At 50.8% G+C, this 19,153-nt stretch overlaps 1 protein-coding gene across 5 annotated transcripts; it reads left to right on the forward strand.

Annotated features, from left to right (window-relative positions):
* The first annotated feature begins 24 nt into the window (after positions 1–24).
* On the forward strand, positions 25–17,251 carry NEIL1 (nei like DNA glycosylase 1). Of its 5 annotated transcripts, none has more exons than XM_037911492.2 (10): positions 25–220; positions 1,149–1,636; positions 3,692–3,811; positions 4,786–4,849; positions 7,020–7,122; positions 8,679–8,803; positions 13,172–13,199; positions 13,815–13,876; positions 15,353–15,593; positions 16,120–17,251. In XM_037911492.2, exons 2-10 carry the CDS (start codon positions 1,158–1,160, stop codon positions 16,164–16,166), a joined length of 1,269 nt encoding a protein of 422 aa, XP_037767420.1. In that variant the 5' UTR covers positions 25–220; positions 1,149–1,157; the 3' UTR covers positions 16,167–17,251. The 5 variants fall into 5 exon arrangements, with proteins under 5 accessions (XP_037767420.1, XP_043380554.1, XP_043380553.1 ...); XM_043524619.1 differs by having other exon boundaries at positions 28–220; positions 7,023–7,122; XM_043524618.1 differs by lacking the exon at positions 25–220 and adding an exon at positions 373–396.
* The last annotated feature ends 1,902 nt before the right edge of the window (positions 17,252–19,153 follow it).

A 19,153-nucleotide genomic window follows, 5' to 3' on the forward strand; every position in this document is an offset into this window, starting at 1 on the left:
GGAGGAGGAGAATTCCATTCCCTGCCCTTGCCCCCGAGCCCCTCCCAGGCAGCCACGCGGGCCTGGAGACCACCGCTCCCCACCCTGTAGGCGGGAGCTCCCCTTTGCAACTACTACTCCCATCGTGCCCCGCGTTGCCCCGCCCCTCCCAGCAGGGGTGTGGGGGGGAGGGGCTGTTTAACCCTCTGGTTGCCGACGGACAGTGCGAGCGGGAGCTCAGGTGTCCTGGCCGGTTCTGTGCTGGGACAGGCTTTGGGGAGCCGGGTCGGGGGGGTGCAGGTTGAGGGGAAGGGGGGAGCCGGCCCCGTGCTGGGGCTGTGGGTGGGGACTGCGGAGCCGGGCTGCTGCGGTGCCTGGTTGTGTAACTGCCTCCAGGCCCCCTGCAAACCGGGCGGGGTGGGAGCTGGCCCTGTGCTGGGGGGGGACTGGCTGGAGCAGGGAGCCGGCCCTGTGCTGGCGGGGGGGAAGCTGGCCCTGTGCTGGGGGGGGCCCTGGCTGCGGGGGGAAGCTGGCCCTGGCTGTGGGGGGGAGCTGGCCCTGGGCTGGGGGGGGAGCTGGCTGTGGGGGGGAGCTGGCCCTGGGCTGGGGGGGAGCTGGCCCTGGGCTGGGGGGGGGGGCACTGGCTGCGGGGGGAAGCTGGCCCTGTGCTGGGGGGGGGGCACTGGCTGCGGGGGGAAGCTGGCCCTGTGCTGGGGGGGGGCACTGGCTGCGGGGGGAAGCTGGCCCTGTGCTGGGGGGGGGGGGCACTGGCTGCGGGGGGAAGCTGGCCCTGTGCTGGAGCAGAGAGCCGGCCCTGTGCTGGGGCTCCTGTGGGGAGCTTCCTGGCTCACAGGGACCCAGGGCCCATCTCTGTTCCTGGTCCCAGCCAGCTTGGTGGTGCCTATCTCCTGGCTGTGCACTGGCTCCTCATGGAATGGGTTAGTGGCTCAGCCTATGGCCCGGTGGCCCCATCCCTAATACCCATTCTCCATGGTATCCTTGTCCACTGCCTCAGCCTTGCAACTGTCCCCTGCACACCTGCTGTTGGGTCCATATTCACCGGCCAGGAGGGCCCAGCAAAGCCAGGGCCTGAGAGAGCTGCCCACCCTGATTGGTAAGATGCACGTGCTACAGTAGCTGCTCTGCCTTATGCTTGAGTCTTGCTTTAGGTGTCTAAGATGCCAGAGGGCCCAGAGCTTCACCTGGCCAGCTGCTACATCAACACGGTATGCGCAGGGCTCATCTTCTCAGGGAAGGTGGAGAAGTCTGAAGTGAGCAAGAACCCAGAGGTGCTGTTTGAGAGCGACGCGTACCTGATCTCTGCCACCTCGCGGGGCAAAGAGATCAAGCTGACCCTGATGCCACTCAAAGAGGAGAAGAATACGCTCCCTGGCAGAGAGAGGGGCAGGGAGGGGCAGAGCCAGAACGGTCCCCAGCAGCCCATGGATCTTGTCTTCCGCTTTGGAATGTCAGGCAGCTTCAAGCTCACCTCCGGGGCCGAGCTGCCCAAACATGCCCACCTGCGGTTTTACACCAAGGAGAGCCCGTGCCGAGCCCTCTGCTTCGTGGATTTCAGGCGCTTCGGGCGGTGGGAAGTGCACGGGACGTGGCAGCTGGACCGAGGGCCATGTGTGATGCTGGAGTATGAGAAATTCAGGTGAGATCCACCATGACCTTTTATCTCTGCTTGAGAAACTGACCAGGAGTGTGTGTTGAATGGGCAGGGACACGGGCTGAATGATAAACACAATGCTCTAACAGTGAATTCTGTGTGGCGCCTGGTGATAGAATATGGGGTCTTTCGCCATTACAGGGATATTTCTAGCTCACGTTTATGGAAACTTTGTCTTGGATTGAAGACTGTCTGGTTTGTCTGGTGCTTTGTATTCCCTGAGATCTCGCTATGAATAAGGGAACAGGCTTGGTTTAAACATCCTACTGTGTGGCTTTTTCTTATATAACAAGTGAACAGCACAAAAATAATTCTTAAGTGTTGCAAGAAGGAAGAGCACAGCTGAGCTATTTAACCCTCACAGCAATGGCTCTCCAGGGCTATGCAGACCACCTTGCTAGCCACGCAATTCAGCATGTTGAGAACCAAGCGGGGGAGGCTGAATGGTTGAGAATGAGGTAGGTCCATGAGGAGATGTCTGTTACGCAAAATGGGAGGCTGGAAAAAGCTGGAGATCCCCTGGGTTAGGACCTGTTAACTGACTATGACAGATTTCCAGAGGGCTTTGGTTGAGCTCTTGTATTGTTTTGTCCAAGTTAATGTTTCACTCTTAATGTGTCTGTTACAGTTGTGAAATAGTGCAAGAGAGCGAGAACCCTGCTGTAGCTACTTTAACACCCGCAAAATCCCATGGCAGGCAAGGAGGGGCTTTGTAGCTTGGTGGACAAAGGACCAGGTCCCCAAAGATAATGAGGGTCCTAACTTCTATTGGAAGAGCCTAAATACCTTAGAGGCTGTGGGCCAAAGTGCCCACTTTGTATTTCACAGGTAGAATTTGTAGCTGAAGGGCGTATCACAGACTGACAGAGCTTGGAGATTGAAAGGGGTCATTGGGTTCTCTGGCGCACACACGCGTGCCTGCCCGCCCACGTACCATGTGGTACGTTCATTAGTGGATTTTCAGGGTTAGTTTTTAATTTGCTGAGCATTGGGGTTTCCACTGCTTCCCTTCTAATCTTTTCACCCCTCATATTCTTAAATCTTCCTTTCCCTAATTGTATCCCATTCAGTCATCAGAGGCTTGGTGAGTTTGTTGGTTAATTCCCTGAGCACCTTGTCAAAGGCAGATTGCATAAAAGGATTCCAATATCTCAGGTATTGAGTCCTTGTTAGTTTCATCCCTCTCCTCTTTGATGAATGAGCTACTCCCTCTTCAGTGCATTTCTGTGTGGCCACTTATGTTTATTTCCCTTTGGCAGCATTCCTTGTACCCTTGTCTCTTCACTGCAAGCCTCACCTGACTCTACGTGTTGGTGTTCCCTTATTTCTTTGCTCTTCTATGTGCAGATCTTAGAGCAGCCCTTCATAAAGCCACTCTTCAAAGGCTCCTTCTTGTTCTTTGTATTCGTCTGTTTCAGCGGACTCTTAGACTGCCTTCGATGCTTTAATGGCGATGTGTCTTACTGTTCCTCCAGCCTTCTTCACGCTGTGATGGGTCTTTAATGCTTCCTCTTATCACACTCAATTTCTTAATTTGCTTCCCTGCAATCGAATACCTTTATAACTGCTGCATTCCGGGAACCCGTTCCCTATGGGGCTGAATTCAAGTAGCTTACAGCACTGGAACTGCAAGTCCATGTGCTGCTCCTGCTAAGGAAACAGTGGGTCATCCCTGTACCTTTTCCCAAAGGGTTTCTCCTCTACCTTTATCGTTACCTGTCTTATTGTAACACCTCTTGATGTCTAATGCTGCCCCCTCCTCTCTCCTACACAGACTGTTCACATCTATATTTACAGTCTTGCTATAAGAACCATCCCCCAAGGTTTCACTTGTGACCGCTAGACCATAGCCTCCATCATTTTTAGTTTCACTTCTCCCTGCTTGTGTCGGGAGGCAGACCCTTCTTCAGCAGAAAACCCCACTGGAGAACAACCCCACCTCACATGTTGGTTACTGTGTTGGAAGCACACCACAGGTTGAGTGAGGTGGTCATTTCCCCAGCCCCTCCTCCCTAGCTGACCGGCCCTGCTGTCTTCCAGGGAGAACGTGCTGAGGAACCTGTCTGACAAGGCTTTCAACAAGCCCATCTGCGAAGCCCTGTTAAATCAGAAGTTTTTCAATGGGATTGGCAACTACCTCCGAGCTGAGATTCTCTACAGGTGAGCAGGGTGCAGAGCAGAGAGGAGGAGGCCGGCCCAATGGAGATGTGGGTCCAATTCCCTATTCCACCCCAGGCTCCCTATGTGACCTGGAACAAACCAGGCCTTGTTTACTCAGGGACGCTGAGGAAAGTTTAGATGAAATAACTAAAGCTGTGAAGTTAATGCACAGGAGGTCAAGTGCATAAAACCCCCAAGGAGGATTCAGTTACAGCAAACTAAGGCCACTTTACTTCTGAATGAGCCTCTCCAAATGGGGGTTTATGATGCACTTTCACTGATGTGCCTTAACTTCACAGCTTCAGTTAACTGGTCTGAACTCCCTATGCAGACAAGCCCTTAGCTGCTGTTTGCCGCAGTTTCCCTATCTGTACAATGGAGATATTAGCACTGCCTTAGGGGTTGTGAGGATGAATACATTAGCGAGCATAAGGTGCTCATGTATAGGGTCCCTTTTACATACTAAGTAGATAGCCAGACCTTGTTATTCCCATCACTGTAGCTATAAGACCAGCACCATGTAAGGATCCAACTGTTGGTAGGCCACCCATTTCCATTTCCCTTGCTGAAATGCAGCCAGCCCATATCCATTCCAGTGCTAAGCACCCACAGACAGCACTGCCAGTGCACCTCAGCTTTGAGTACTTTGCAGTTCCTGCACTACCCTCGCTACCAACACAGCCCTGACCTTTATTTTTTTTCTGAGTGCCCTATATGTGCTGGGCATCTCAGATTTGGCCTGCAGTGACACTTTCAGTCCGGGACCTTGCCTGGGGAGCTGAATTACAGCATGCCCACATGCCGTAGTCTGAATGCACCAATGTTTTACTGCGTAGATTGCATCCAGCTCTTCAGAGGTGAAAAGCCAATGCTTTCATCCACTGCGTCAGCAATCTCCCTCCTTAGGCCGGGACTCCATTTGCACTGGCTGGCATTTGTGTTGGGGTCCTCACGTAACAGATGGACTCTCCTAGGTTAAAGATCCCTCCCTTTGAAAAGGCTCGGACGGTGCTAGAGGCCCTTCAGCATCGGAAGCAGGTGAGGAGGATGAAGAAGGCTTACACACGTGCACAGAAATGTTGCAGCTCATCACACAGAACTCGGGGTTCAGTGCTCACCCTGTAGCGCCTGGGGATCGCAGCACATGGGGTGTGATGGTGTCAGTGGCTCTTGGACCCTCTGCAGCCCCAGTTACAGGTTGTAGCTTTAACCTTAGAACTTCCACCACTTCTGGTTTGGGTCCTGTTGCTCTTTGTTCTTGTTAGAAGTGGCTGCTGTCTTGGAGGAGGATCCTCATCATGAATCAGGAGGCCAGACACTCTGACTTCAGGGCCTGTTCTGTGTCTCTCAAAATCCCTTCTCACAGGGGAATCTCAGTTTAATTCTTCAGGCTTTACCCCCCGTGACGTGCGGCCACACTGCCATGGCCTGGAGTCTGTCAGATCCCTCATGCTCAGCCAGATCGTTATGTGCATGGCTTGGATGGGTGACCTGTGCAGACAATAGTGCTGCCCATTTAGTTGTTGGCTCTGAGTCAGGCCTGGAGCAGGCAATGCCCCTGCATGGGGTTTGGAGGGGTGGTTTTCTGGAGAGCTGTGAGACAGGGCCTGCTCCCATGTGGTCGTTAAAGCTCCTCTGGCACCTTGTCCAAGCAGGGAGGTTAGCACCAGCACCCTCGCCAAATCCCAGCTCTGCTGACTGCATTCTGGCTCCTCAATTAGCCGCGCAGCTTGAGAAGGAGACGGACTTCTTCCCTCCCCATACTCAGACTTGCTTTAACAGTTCAGTGATTGCATTTGGCTCCTCCATGAAGGAATCACTCGCTTCCTCGTGTGATATACGGCATGTGTATGGTTAGTTTATAAAGCACATTTGGGAGGACAGATGCTACGCAAACGTCTGCTTATCTTCTGTTGCCTTTAACTCCTAGGAGTTGCTCTGCAAAAGTGCTGCATGTAAAACTTGTTTGCAAATCTTGAGCCAGATGGACCATGACTGCCTGTCATGACATATACGTCTATGGCTCCTGTGTTGTGTATGCACCGTCCTTTGCTGAGGGGGACTGCGCTCTGCTTTGTACAGTAGCCTCTTGCATATTTCAGTCACTTTACCATTCCCTCCCCCGACCAATCTCAAATATACTCAAAGGTATTTAGGCACCAAACTTCCACTGATTTCAAGGGAAGTTCGGTGCCTAAATACCTTTGGGGATCTGGGCCAAAGATCCTAGTTCGCTGTGAAAAGAACCCACAACTAAGAGGACCACGGTAGTTTAGGCTCCAAATCTGACTATTCTGGTCTAGTGCTGTGTGGCCTCTGGAGGGGAAGTAGCTATTTAAAAAAAACCCAAATAGTGTTTTTGTCTGACCGGCCTTCCTCCCTTCCCTCCCCCCCCCTCCCCCGGCCTGTCTCTGTAGTTAAGTTACAGACACCTGCAGTGTAGTCAGTGATGCATCCCAGCCATAAGGGATCTTTAGCCTTCCAAAGCTGCCAGGCTAAATTCAGCCCTGCGTGGAGTGGTAAAGTGACTGATGTATGCAAGTGGGTACTGTACAGAGGCAGGTCAGATTCCCACTCAGCGAGGGCAGCTGCTTCAAAGTCTATGGAGTTAGCCCTGTTTATGCCAGGGCTGAATTTTGCCTGGCATCTGGAAACAGGGAGCATTTAGCATGTGGAGGGGAGAGGAAGCTGACTTGGAGCAGTCAGGGCGGGTTTAGGCCTCTGGTAAGGGAAATCTGGGGGAGGGGTGAGGAGCAGGATGGCTTGGCAGCTGTGGAAGAGTTGCCTTATAGGAAGGGCTGGACAGCTGGGAGGGGACTAGGCTGGTTGGTTTTTGGGTGGGACCAGCAGCTACAAAGCGGTTTGGAGTAGGGTCTACACCACAGTCAGAAGTGTAAGTGCAGCACGGGTCAACATACCCAAACTCTCTTTGATTCAGCTGGCTCGCTAAAACTAGCAGAGAGGCTCTGGCGCCCAGGCTAGGCACCCGAATACAAGCCTGCCTGGGACCCTGGATGTGTATGCTGGTGGCTATTAGCAAGCTGGCTCAGGTATGCCTGCACGTGCTCAGTTGCACCTTGGATTGCAGGGTGGGCCGACCCTTGCTGGGAGGAGGAAGGGCTGGATGGCTGGGGAAGGGTTGCATGGGAGAGGGTTGGCTTGGGCTGTGTCTGGGCTGTCTGTTTGAATCTCCTCCTCTCAAACCCAGCAGAGTCCAGACCTGACCTTGAGCAAGAAAGTGAAGCTAAAGCGGGAGAATCCTGACCTGCTGGAGCTCTGCCATGCAGTGCCCATGGAGGTCATTGACATGGGTAAGGAGATAGCTCAGGGAGCACAGCCCCGGGTTCCTGCCCTGCAGTGAGCCATGGGAGCCTGTGATGGAGGTGACTCAGCCACACCAGCAGGAGGAGTTGCAATGAGATGTTGGGGTTGGGGTTGGATCCCTGCTGCCTTCAGCTGGGCAGACGCTCCGCAATGGGGGAGGGGGAGGGCAGAGCCCTACTCGGGTGGGTTGGGGCAGGGGTAGCAGGAAGCAAGGGCACCGAATGAAAGCGCTCAAGCTGGGCATTTAATGCCAGTGGGAGGAGGCTGGGCCTTTACGTGAGAGGCAGGGTGACACCAGACGTGCCCTGTGGGGTGCGCAAGTGGCCCCTATAAAGCTACTTCCATTGTTCAGATTTCAATGGGTAGCTATTGTCATCAGCCAGTAGCAAAAATCCCCAGCAGCCAGAGATGGGACACTTGATGGGGAGGGCTCTGCGTTACTACAGAGAATTCTTTCCCAGAGGTCTGCCTGCTAGGTCTTGCCCACATGCTCAGGGTCTAATTGATCACCATATTTGGGGTCAGGAAGGAATTTTCCCCCAGGTCAGATTGTCCAAGATCCTGGGGATTTTTTGCCTTCCTCTGCAGTGTGGGGCCTGGTTCACTTGCAGGTTTAAACTAGTGTCAATGGTGGATTCTCTGTAATTTAAGGTCTTTAAATCATGATTTGAGGACATCAGTTACTCAGTCAGAGATTAGGGGCCTATTACAGGAGTGGGTGGATGAGGTTCTGTGACCTGCAATGTGCAGGAGGTCAGACTAGATGATCCTGAGGGTCCCTTCTGACTGTAAAGTCTATAATAGGAGAGACCCATGGTGGCCCTGTTGGCTGAAGAGCGGAGCGCAGGTGCATGTTCTGTCACCCTGCTCAGTGTTCCCTACACAACGGTTGATTGCAGGGGACAGACTTCACTCCCTGTCCCAGCTGGGATGTGTTCCTGTCTTCCTCTCTGGGACTAAGCAAGGAGAGGCCCCATGGTCCATCCATTATTTTCCCTGTCTTGCATCCTTTTTGGGTCTGCCTCTGCTTCAGCCTGCCGTAGGTTTTTCCCAGACTGCCCCTGAAGATTTCAGCAGACAGACCCCTCCGCCCCACCAGAGCTAACTGCATTGCACACTGACTGTGGTGAGCGAGCCAGACAGCTGCAGACATTGGTGGGGAAGCAAATGCAGACGAGTGAGGCCTGATATGAGAGAAATTGACGACCTCTTGGTTTATCGGAGCAGTCGATGTCTCCAGCTGGTGTGGAAATAGAGGCAATCCCTTAAAAACACCAAGCTCCAGAGAGCTGAATGCTTTCAAGCTGCATGTGTGCAGGCTGGAGAGGTGCAAATCCATCTCCAAGCTATCCCACGTTGGGTATGTGAGAGAGAGCCCCTGGAAGGGTTCAGAAAGCTGGAGCTGAGCATTGCTGCAGCCCCCAGCAGGGGTCACTGTAGCATAGAGCAAAGCCCACAGCAGATCAACCCCTCACTTCTGGAGTTGCAGGGGGAACCTTGGACCTGAGAGTTTTCCCTGATGCTCGTTTTTGTGTCCCACCAGGGGGGAAGGGTTACGGCCCGGAGCCCTCTGATGATACCACGGCCTTTGAGGAGTGGCTGCAGTGTTACTGTGTCCCTGGCATGAGGTCGCTGCGTGATGGCAATGGTAGGACCATCTGGTTTCAGGTATGAACTGCGGTGGCCTTGCACTCAGAGAGGCTTGACTCATGATTGCTGTCCCTACTGTGGGGCCTGGACCCCGCTGTAAGAGGAGACTGGCAGGCCGTCTTCCCTAGGGCCGGATTAATGCAGGGGCTTTAGGGGCTGCAGCCCATGGGCTTGGGCTAAGGGGGCCCCCGCAGGCCGTGGGCCAGATGTGGCCCGCTGCTTCTTTTCATCCAGCCCACAGCCAGTTTCCACACCGCAGTCTGAACACCGGTCCCTGAGCCTTGGTGCCCTACCCCAGGCCTGGAGCTGCAAGCGCCGGCTCGCCAATGTGCCCCTGCGGCCCCAAGGCAGGGAGTGTTGAGGGAATCTCTGCGCGCTGCCCCCACCCCCAGCGCCAGCTCTGCAGCTCCCATTGGCCAGGTACTGCAGCCAATGGGAGCTGTGGAGGTGGCGCCTGCGTGCATAGGCAGGGTGCACCGTGCAGAGCGGCCTGGCCCCTCTGCCTAGGGGCTGGACATGCCAGCCACCTCGGGGAGCAGAGCAGCACAGAGCCAGGGCAGACAGGGATCCTGCCTTAGCTCTGCTGCGCTGCCGACCAGGAGCTGCCCGAGGTAAGCGCCTCCCGGCCGGAGCCTACACCCTGCACCCCAATCCCCTGCCCCAGCCCTGAGCCTACTCCCCCACTCCAAACCGCCAGGGACCCCGGAAAATCTAATAGCCCCGGGCCCACAGGAGAGAATTAATCTGGCTCTGGCCTTCTCCCAGCCCCTTCCGCTCTTCATCACCAGGAGACATTGGCTAAGCCTAGCACAAAGTCTGTCCCTTTGTTACCCGCACAAAATTGTCTGTCACTTGCACACTCTAGGGCACCCACATCTACCTAGTTCCTAGGGCTCAGGCGTAACCCTCTTAATTTAGGCACTCCGTGGGCTCTGGGCTCTACTCCTCTGGGCTCAGAGCAAACACTCATTCCCTCTGGACTCAGGGCCTAATCTTTTGTGGGTTTATGGGGTCTTTTACCAGTGAAAGAGCCTTACACAGTAGTATCCTACTTAACCTCTATTTATTAACAATCACCAAAACAGAATGCACGTGCTACACATACAATGCTCACCACTCCCAATAAAACAGATGAACTTTTCTTGATGGCCAGTCAGGATCAGGTCATCTGGGGGACTCCAGTTTCTGTACGCTGTGATTGGCAGTGTGTGAGGTCTGGCAGCTCTGATCCTGGGGCTGTGTCCTGGAGTTGGTTCCCAAGAATTTCCTTTTGGACCCCAATTTATATAGTGAAACTTGAGTCCTGCTTAGCTATATCGTAACCAATCATTTTACTAAAATTTTAGTAACCAATCCTAACGTATTGTAACAAAATTCTCTAACCAATCATACCCCACTACCTTAATTAATTAACACCTACCAAAATTAATTATGTAAGATAGAAACAATCAAAGAACCAGACAAAGATCATACAGACAAACAATAGGTACGTGGGGTCCATAAAGACAAAACAATAAAGTGTAAGGTCATGCATTTAGGGATTAATAACAAGAATTTTAGTTATAAGCTAGGGATGCATCAATTAGAAGTAACAGCGGAGGAAAAGGACCTATTGGTTGATCATAGGATGACTATGAGCTGCCAATGTAATATGGCCGTGAAAAAAGCTAATGCGGTCTTGGGATGCATCAGGAGAGGTATTTCCAGTAGGGATAAGGAGGTTTTAGTACCGTTATACAAGGCATTGGTGAGACCTCACCTGGAATACTGTGTGCAGTTCTGGTCTCCCATGTTTAAGAAGGATGAATTCAAACTGGAACAGGTACAGAGAAGGGCTACTAGGATGATCCAAGGAATGGAAAACTTGTCTTATGAAAGGAGACTCAAGGAGCTTGGCTTGTTTAGCCTAACTAAAAGAAGGTTGAGGGGAGATATGATTGCTCTCTATAAATATATCAGAGGGATAAATACCACGGAGGGAGAGGAATTATTTAAGCTCAGTACCAATGTGGACACAAGAACAAATGGATATAAACTGGCCACCAGGAAATTTAGACTAGAAATTAGACGAAGGTTTCTAACCATCAGAGGAGTGAAGTTTTGGAATAGCCTTCCAAGGGAAGCAGTGGGGGCAAAAGATCTATCTGGCTTTAAGATTAAACTCGATAAGTTTATGGAGGAGATGGTATGATGGGATAACATGGTTTTGGTAATTAAATATTTATGGTAAATAGGCCCAATGGCCTGTGATGGGATATTAGATGGGGTGGGATCCAAGTTACCCAGGAAAGAATTTTCTGTAGTATCTGGCTGATGAATCTTGCCCATATGCTCAGGGTTTAGCTGATCGCCATATTTGGGGTCGGGAAGGAATTTTCCTCCAGGGCAGATTGGAAGAGGCCCTGGAGGTTTTTCGCCTTCCTCTGTAGCATGGGGCACGGGTCACTTGCTGGAGGATTCTCTGCTCCTTGAAGTCTTTAAACTACGATTTGAGGACTTCAGTAGCACAGATATAGGTGTGAGGTTTTTTGCAGGAGTGGTGGGTGAAATTCTGTTGCCTGCATTGTGCAGGAGGTCAGACAAGATGATCATAATGGTCCCTTCTGACCTAAATATCTATGACTCTATGAATCTATTTCACACCCACAACTATTGATAAGTGATTTCTTGCCAGACAGAATGCTGTCAGATTAAATGTTCTTTAACCATCTTAAGATCAGTTTCTTTATCTGGTGATAGTGGGTGCTATTAGGACAGGATCTCCTTCTTAACAGCCTGTAACTATGCTGGTTCTGGTGGGACCCAACTGAGAGTGCCAACTCAGGACAAATTGCTTAAAACAGGGCAGTTACAGCCCAGAGCTGGGGTTTCTGTGCACACCAAGACAAACCAACCCAGCCAAACAGAGAAGACTTTCGTTTTACCCCACTGGCTAACCACAAGTCACACAAGCAATTCCTTTAGACACTCCGGTTTCCCAGTATCCCCACCAGTGCCATTTGTTATGGGGACAAGTGCTTATGAAAACCAATACCCCAGTAAAAGAAAAAGGGTTCTCTCGATCCCAAAGGACCAAGCCTCAGACCCAGGTCAATATACAAATCAGATCTTACCCACAAATCACGCTGTTGCCAATCCTTTAGAATCTAAAATCTAAAGGTTTATTCATAAAAGGAAAAAGATATAGATGAGAGCTAGAATTGGTTAAATGGAATCAATTACATACAGTAATGGCAAAGTTCTTGGTTCAGGCTTGTAACAGTGATAGAATAAACTAAAACTGCAGGTTCAAATCAAGTCTCTGGAGTGCATCCACAGTTGGGATGGGTCATTAGTCCTTTGTTTAGAGCTTCAGTTTGTAGCAAAATCCCTCCAGAAGTAAGAAGCAGGAGTGAAGACAGGATGGAGGAGCTGCAGCAGCTTTTTATAGTCTCTTGCCATGTGGTCTCTGCTTTCTTTGTCCCAAAGACAAGCTGTCCATCACAGGGGCATGGAAAAACCTCAGAGTTCTGTCCATAGACATGTCCCTGCATGCCTTGCTGAGTCCCAAGGTGTATTTTTTCAGTGGGTCAGTTGTATAACTGATGGTCCTTAATGGGCCATCAAGCAGGCTAGGCAGAGCTGACACCAACTCGTCTGCAGTGTCACCCAGAAACATAGCATAAGTTTGAAATACAGACAGTATAGAGCCAATATTCATAACTTCAACTACAAAAATGATACACACATACAGATAGCATAATCATAACCAGCAAACCATAACCTTGTCTTAGACACCTTATTTGACCCCCTTTATACAAGATTTGGTGCCACTACAGGACCTTGGTTGCAACAATGATCTATACGGTCCCAGTTCATGTCAATAATGTCACACAGCCCGATGTTACATTGTTTTAATGTAATTTAGATGGAATGTGACTTCCTGTTTCATAGCTAATGGCTACTGCTCTCTTAATATGGCTGCAGACAAAGGCCTTAGGCCTTACCCTATGGCTACAAGAAAAGGCCTTGTCCTTACACCTAGAGACTCAGAGATCTCTCCCACTCACCAGCAAGGAGACCGGATGTGCTCAAGAAATCCCATCCCACTCACCTGGGCAACTTGCAGGAGGGGTCGCAAGAAGCAGACCTGTAAGAAATGGACACCACAGACGCCAAGTCTAGGATGACAACGTTTGGGCTTTTACACTACTCTGAGTGAGCTATTGCTGCTCCAAGACGCCATTCTGTCACTGTCTGTTGCTCCAGCTAATGTACGGGTGCCCCTCTGCTGGGTCTGGCAGCATTGCTGAGACCTTTGGTGCCTGATTGGGGGGGTGGGGGGGGGTTGAACTGCCCTTTGGATTGGGTTAGGGCACTGTCTAAAAGCTCTGCCTTCCTTTGCAGGGGGAGCCTGGACCTATGGCCCCGAAAGGTGAACATCAGCTTTACTCTTCCATGCTTTGCAGGGTTCTCTTGCTTCTGGTTGGGTTGGGAGAGGCAGGGAGATCCTTCGCTTGCTGTGGAATTATTAAGGTTAAGGAAACAAGCTACACTCTTCTCAAACTCTAGCTCACTGCCCTGAATCCAGTAGTGGTTACGCATCATTACCACCGGGTGGCAGTTCAGCAGCCCGGGTGAAAGGAGATAGTGAGTCTCCAAGGGTCCCATTATTGTTGGCAGCCCAGTATCAAGTGGCCTGTGTACCCTACAAGTGTCCTTGCATGTGAACGTGGGGAAGCTAGCACTGTCATTCTTTGTGCTATACCTGCTCTGTGGAGGGAGAGCTATGCAAACCAGCCCACTCTGAGCACCCTCCATACACTCAGTTCATGTGTAGTCCAGGCAAGATGTCCATAAAACCAGGCCAGCTGTGTCCAACCTCTCTCAGAACCATCTCCAAGCTTCCAGACCAGATGTGGGAGCTTTTCTTCCCTGGATGGCTTCCCAGAGGAAAAGAGGGCTGGGGATTAGACCTCTGACTCAGCTGCAGTCAGGCCCCTTTCTCGCCTCCAGAGTTAAACTGTCATCTTAACATTCTCTTCTGCAGGGGAAAAGTCCCGCAAGAGGCGCTCGCGGGTGAATGCTGACCCTGAGCCTTCAAGTCCAAAGGTACAGAGCCTTAGTCTAGATGTCTTCTGTAACTCTCAGTGTTTATGGGGGCCCCTCTACTCCCAGAGTCATTCTCCTGCTGCCCCCATTGTGCATGTCATTGGATCTTTGGATGGAAGAAGCTAAACACCACCTCAGCCTTCGCAGCCGCCCATTATTCCCAGATGAGAAAACTGTAGAACAGAGACAGACCAATGTGTTGCCGTTAGGGGTCGGTGAATCAGGACTAATAGAACCCAAACTCGCACTCTTGTCCTCTAAACACTACCCTAGATAATACTGCCTCTCTCAACTAGCCCCCTAAGTCATGGACACTTTACTGACACGTATCCTGACACTAGGCACATGTGTGCATGTTTTTACACTCTGTTTGTACACACATCTCTGTAGAGAGGCTCCTCATCCCAGAGATATTCTGATAGCTGGGATCTCAACCCCACGCTCTCATTAAGCTCATCTCGGGATGAAATGGACGCAGTACACGAATAACAGGTTATTTTATTTTTTAGTAGTCTCTGCTGGTTCGGCAGTTCTAACTGTTGCCCGCTGGCCTCAGGGGTGGGGTTAAAGAAACACACTTCTATTGTCCAGACATTATTTAATCTCACGTTTGAAAGTGAGCAATGTACTGCAAATGTCGATGTCGCAGTAAGAGACAAATCGCTAACAGGATCGTGCTGATCAAGGAGTGTCTTTGGAACAACGGAAGTTGTGCAACTTGGCGAAAGGAAGCATCTTAAGGGTGGGTACAGATGCAGCTTTTTTAACTGCAAAGTCCCTGCAAAACGTTTAATCAAAATACAGCTGCTATTGACCCGAGGCTGTGGCATATCTTACTGGTACTACTGCCCTTGTTTGGGTTAATGGTGAAACAGCTAATCTATTCCCCTTTGTTGTTAAACTTTGCAAATCCGCAAACATCCCTATGCATATCTGACTGGCGGATTGCAAAATACCTCTCTCTGTCTGTCTGTGTAACATAGGCACTATCAAAATAAATATGATTCTTTCTAAGGGCCAGCCAAGAACCCCACTGCGCTGGGTGCGGTACAGACAGAGTAGTAGACGGTCCGTGCTCCAAAGCCAATGATGTGACCTCTGTCTTTGCCTTGCAAGGCACCAAATGTTCTCTCAGCATTTACTGTAAGGGTTAGTAGTGGCTGCGCGAACAGCTGGTGATGTGCATTCCTGAGGTGGAGAACTTTAGGGAGAACAAGGCCAAATGTTCACATTTGGTGCCTGACTTTAGGCAGCTTACGTTTTAAAACTTGCCCCAGTTTTCTCCCAGCTGATGTGTGTGGAGTAAACTCCATAGGGCAGATGATTAAACCTGTGCATCTGAAGGTCAATCCCAGAACAGCGACAGCATTTCCCACAACAGCCTTTGCCTCTGGTTCCCCTGAACTTTCAAACGTGCAGAAGAAGCTCAAGTCGCTTCCCTGTGACCGAGAGTGCACATTTCAATCATCTGCCTAGGTCACAAAGCCGGTGCCTAAGAGAAGTTCGAAGGGCAGCAGCAGCCAAGAGAAGGTAGCAACGCAATCTGGCAGGAAGAAGGGGAAAGAGCTCGTCCCAGGAGCTGAGAACGCCAAGGGAAATAAAGCAAGAAAGCCAAACGCCAGGTCCAGAAGGAAAGCTTCGGCAAGCCAAGAGTCTCCCACAAGCAAAACTCCTGCTGCAGATAAGAAGAGGCAGGCATCTGCTCGGAGAAGCACAGGTTAGAATTCTGCTCTGGCTCCAGCGTGAGCATGGGAGGGGGATAAGCCCAGATGGCTTATGCTGGTCAAGGTCAATCAGGCTTTTTTTCAAAAGTGGAATAAAAGAGCTTGTGTTCTGCAAGGAAAGGGAAGCCCCATCAACCACCCACATGCTGTAGGATTGTTGGCCAGCCACTGGAATTAGAAACTCTGAAGCTAATTCTCTGTGCACGTGTTGTGTGACCAAATCACTGACCGTAGGGATGGTGGGTCCGCAGCGAGTGAATCCTTAATGGACACCAGGATAGCAGACTGGTGGGTTGGGGTGGGTGATATCTTACACAGGATCCTGGGGCCCCAGATCTGGCCAGGACTGAGATCTGAGTTCTATTAGGAAGCAATTGGCACTCGCCTCCTCCCTCCCAGCTTCCCGCCCCTTCAGTCTTCCCATGGGAGAAAGTGAATTTCCCCTGCTGCAGGGAACAGGTAGCTTGACTGTCAAACTTTGCCCTCTCACTGCTCTGACTTTCTCTCCTGTCTTTTTAGGAACAGCTACTGTTGCCCCAAGATCCAGGCGGGTGAAGGCTGAATGACTGGTCTGGCATGGCATCTGTCCTCGCTTCAGCCTGGAGTAACTCAGATGGCAGCTCGCTTGCTACTGCTGCACGTGCTGAGGGAGATGCGCGGGGAGCAGCTGCTGGGGTGACTCTTCTCTGAAGCGGACGTGCCCGCTGCGTTATTTCTTAGATCCCTTCTCAGAGGTGGCTTGCTGCAGGGGCTCTAAGCAGCTGACGCAAGAGCCCCCACCCCATGAAATGGTGAAGGTGATGCCATGGCGTCAGCCTCCCTGCTCGGTTACAGGGTTTTATTCCTTTTTAAATGCAGCTTCAGGACCCAGCAATTGGGCGACTTTGTATCGAACCCCTTGGAAGCTGCTGGGGCACCCGCTGGTGACTGCAGCTGAGAGCTGGCAGCTCTGGGCAGAGAGATGGGAACACGCCGAGTGGGGGAAGTCTGAGGTTGAAACAGTTTCCTGAGGGTCAGGTTAAAAATCCTCAGAAGACCATAGCTCTTCATTCCCTGCTCTCAGCTGCCCTTTGCAGCCTCCCTGCACGCTGCCATGAGATGGCTCTGGCTTCTGAGGCTGTGTTTGGCCCAAGTTAATGGGGACAGAGCGGAGTTTGCAAATGTTTTTATTGCCCTGGCTGATTCCAGAGTCTCTAACCCTTGCTCTGCAAGAGGGATGAGCTTTGCAGATCAGCAGCATTTTATCTCATGTAACTCAGGAGGAGGGTGGCAGTGGCATGTCTGAATAAGGAATCAACTTTGCTACTGGACACACATGCAGTCTCTGGGCAGCGACCATGCAAGCTTTTCCTTGCTGTCCCCGCTAGTGTGCCTGAGCGCTGTAGCAGATCAGAAGGTAGGACAGCCTGGATGGCTCTTTCAAAAATTGACCTCTGCAAAGGGGATGTGCAAACACTTAGCTGTTGTGTGGAATGAGTCCATCAGTCAGTCGCTCCTGAGCTGGGCTGCCCAGAAACCAGTGCCCTGAGGTTACAGGCTCAGCGGCTGAGCCAACCTGCCCACCCTCCCTATAGTGTAGTTCTCTGACCCAACTACCAGTGCTTTTAGCAATCTGATTTTAGTACTAACAATAAAACCTTTCCATAAACAATCCCTTGTGTGGCTGCTTTGCTATCACTGCAGGAGACTCTCTGCTGTTCTGGAGGCCAAGTATTAGGGCAAAGAGGCAATATAGTCATAGTATGGCTTACAGCCAGCTCAGGCCATTCTGCTGGGACCTGCCCTTTCTGGGTGCTAGTGATTTGGATGAGCCTCCTTTCCAGCCAGCTAAAGGGAGGTCCTAGTGGCCATAGCTAAGCTTTGCTGGATTCCTGTTGTGAGTGTTCACATGGGGATTCAATGTGAGGATTCAAATGGGGAAGGATGCTATAGAAATACCTGTCCATAAATGGAATAAAGAAGCCCTTGTAATAACTGGGAGTTAATGGCAGATTCTTCTGGCACCAGTTCAGGTGCTCGCCTGGATCATTTGGCTAGAACTAGTTTTTTCATGTCTGGAGGGAGTGGGGGCCTTTGACTGTGGGTGAGAGCCCTGGCTTCCCATCTGAATTAGGAAACTGTTGCAGTGAAGCTGAAGGGCTGTTGAGAATGCCCCCTGTGACAGTCTGTACCCTTATGCTCACCACTTTTACAAAACCATGATCACTCTTGTACAAAGTATGCCTTGTGGGGTATCATTTAAAAGCCCATAATCTGCTGAACAGTATTGTCCTGGTAAAATGCATGTGGCAACTTTGTGTGTAAAATTATAAGATTCTACTGTGTGATTTTACTGAGACATGCTCCAAGTTTAGAAAAACAGCTTCAAACTATTTGCCCAGAGACCAAGGCTAGCCAGCACCTCAGCCAGCTGGCAGCATAATCAAATGGACTATCACCTGGTTAAGTAATCGTTCTTTGGCAGTAAGAAAGGTGTGAGTGAGAAATTTGGGAATCTTGGCAATGGAACAGCTGGGGTAAACAGAGTGGCTGTCGCCCGAACTCCAGCTGGAGATGATCTTCAAAGAGGAGGAAAAGATACAAAAATGAGGAAAAGAGGCCCCAAATCACCTCTCTCCCCTCATCTCTACTCACTGCATCAACAATGTTTGAAAGACAAAGAAAGCATCACGGTACCTGGGGAGGGGTCCTGGTTTGGGAGGAATCCAGCCAGACTGTTGTAAGCCTATGGTGAGAGAAAGCTTCTTGCTCTAAGTTCACTTAACTTGTTAGGTTAGGTATTAGTTTGCGTTTTACCTTTTATTTCTTTGTAACCATTTCTGACCTTTATGCCTCATTCCTTGTAATCACTTACAATCGATCTTTCTGTAGTTGTTAAACTTATTTTCCTGTTTTATCTAAACCAGTGTGTATTTGGATTGAAGTGTTTGGGGAAACTCCATTTGGATAGCAAGATTTGTGCATATTATTTTCTATTAATGAAATGACAGGCTTTCTATGAGCTTTCCTTGTCAAGAAGGAGAGAGCTGGGCACATTTCTGGGGACATGTCTGGGACTGGGAATTTGCTTGTGTCCCTCTACAGTATAATTCAGGAGTGGCTAGCTAAGAGCACTCATCTAACTCAGCTGGGAGTAGTCTACATGCTAGAGGCTGTGTGTGAGCAAGCCAGGAGTGGTTGCACTCACAGCAAAGCAGCGTAAAAGGCAACCCATGTTGGAGAACTGAGGGGACACAGCTGTCCAATAGTCCAGATTGTACCCTGGACAGGGGTGAAAGGGAGCCGGTACGGTATCAGCCCGTACACAGCCCACGTTAAAGTGCTGCCGTGGCAATGCTTTAACATCCCTGCCCCTTTTGCACAACGTAGCTGAAGTTGTGTATCTTAGATCGAACACCCGCGGTAGCGTAGACAAGCCCTAAGAAAGACCCCAAAGAGCAGCACGTTGTCTTGGCTGGAGAAAAATCTATCAATGGTTGAGCTACCAGACTCCTGTGAGCCAACATTAGCTATTACTGACGTCACAAGGATTCTGCCGACGGTGTGCACCAAC

Source organism: Chelonia mydas, chromosome 10 (genome assembly GCF_015237465.2).
Source record: "Chelonia mydas isolate rCheMyd1 chromosome 10, rCheMyd1.pri.v2, whole genome shotgun sequence".
Lineage (NCBI taxonomy): Eukaryota > Metazoa > Chordata > Testudines > Cheloniidae > Chelonia > Chelonia mydas.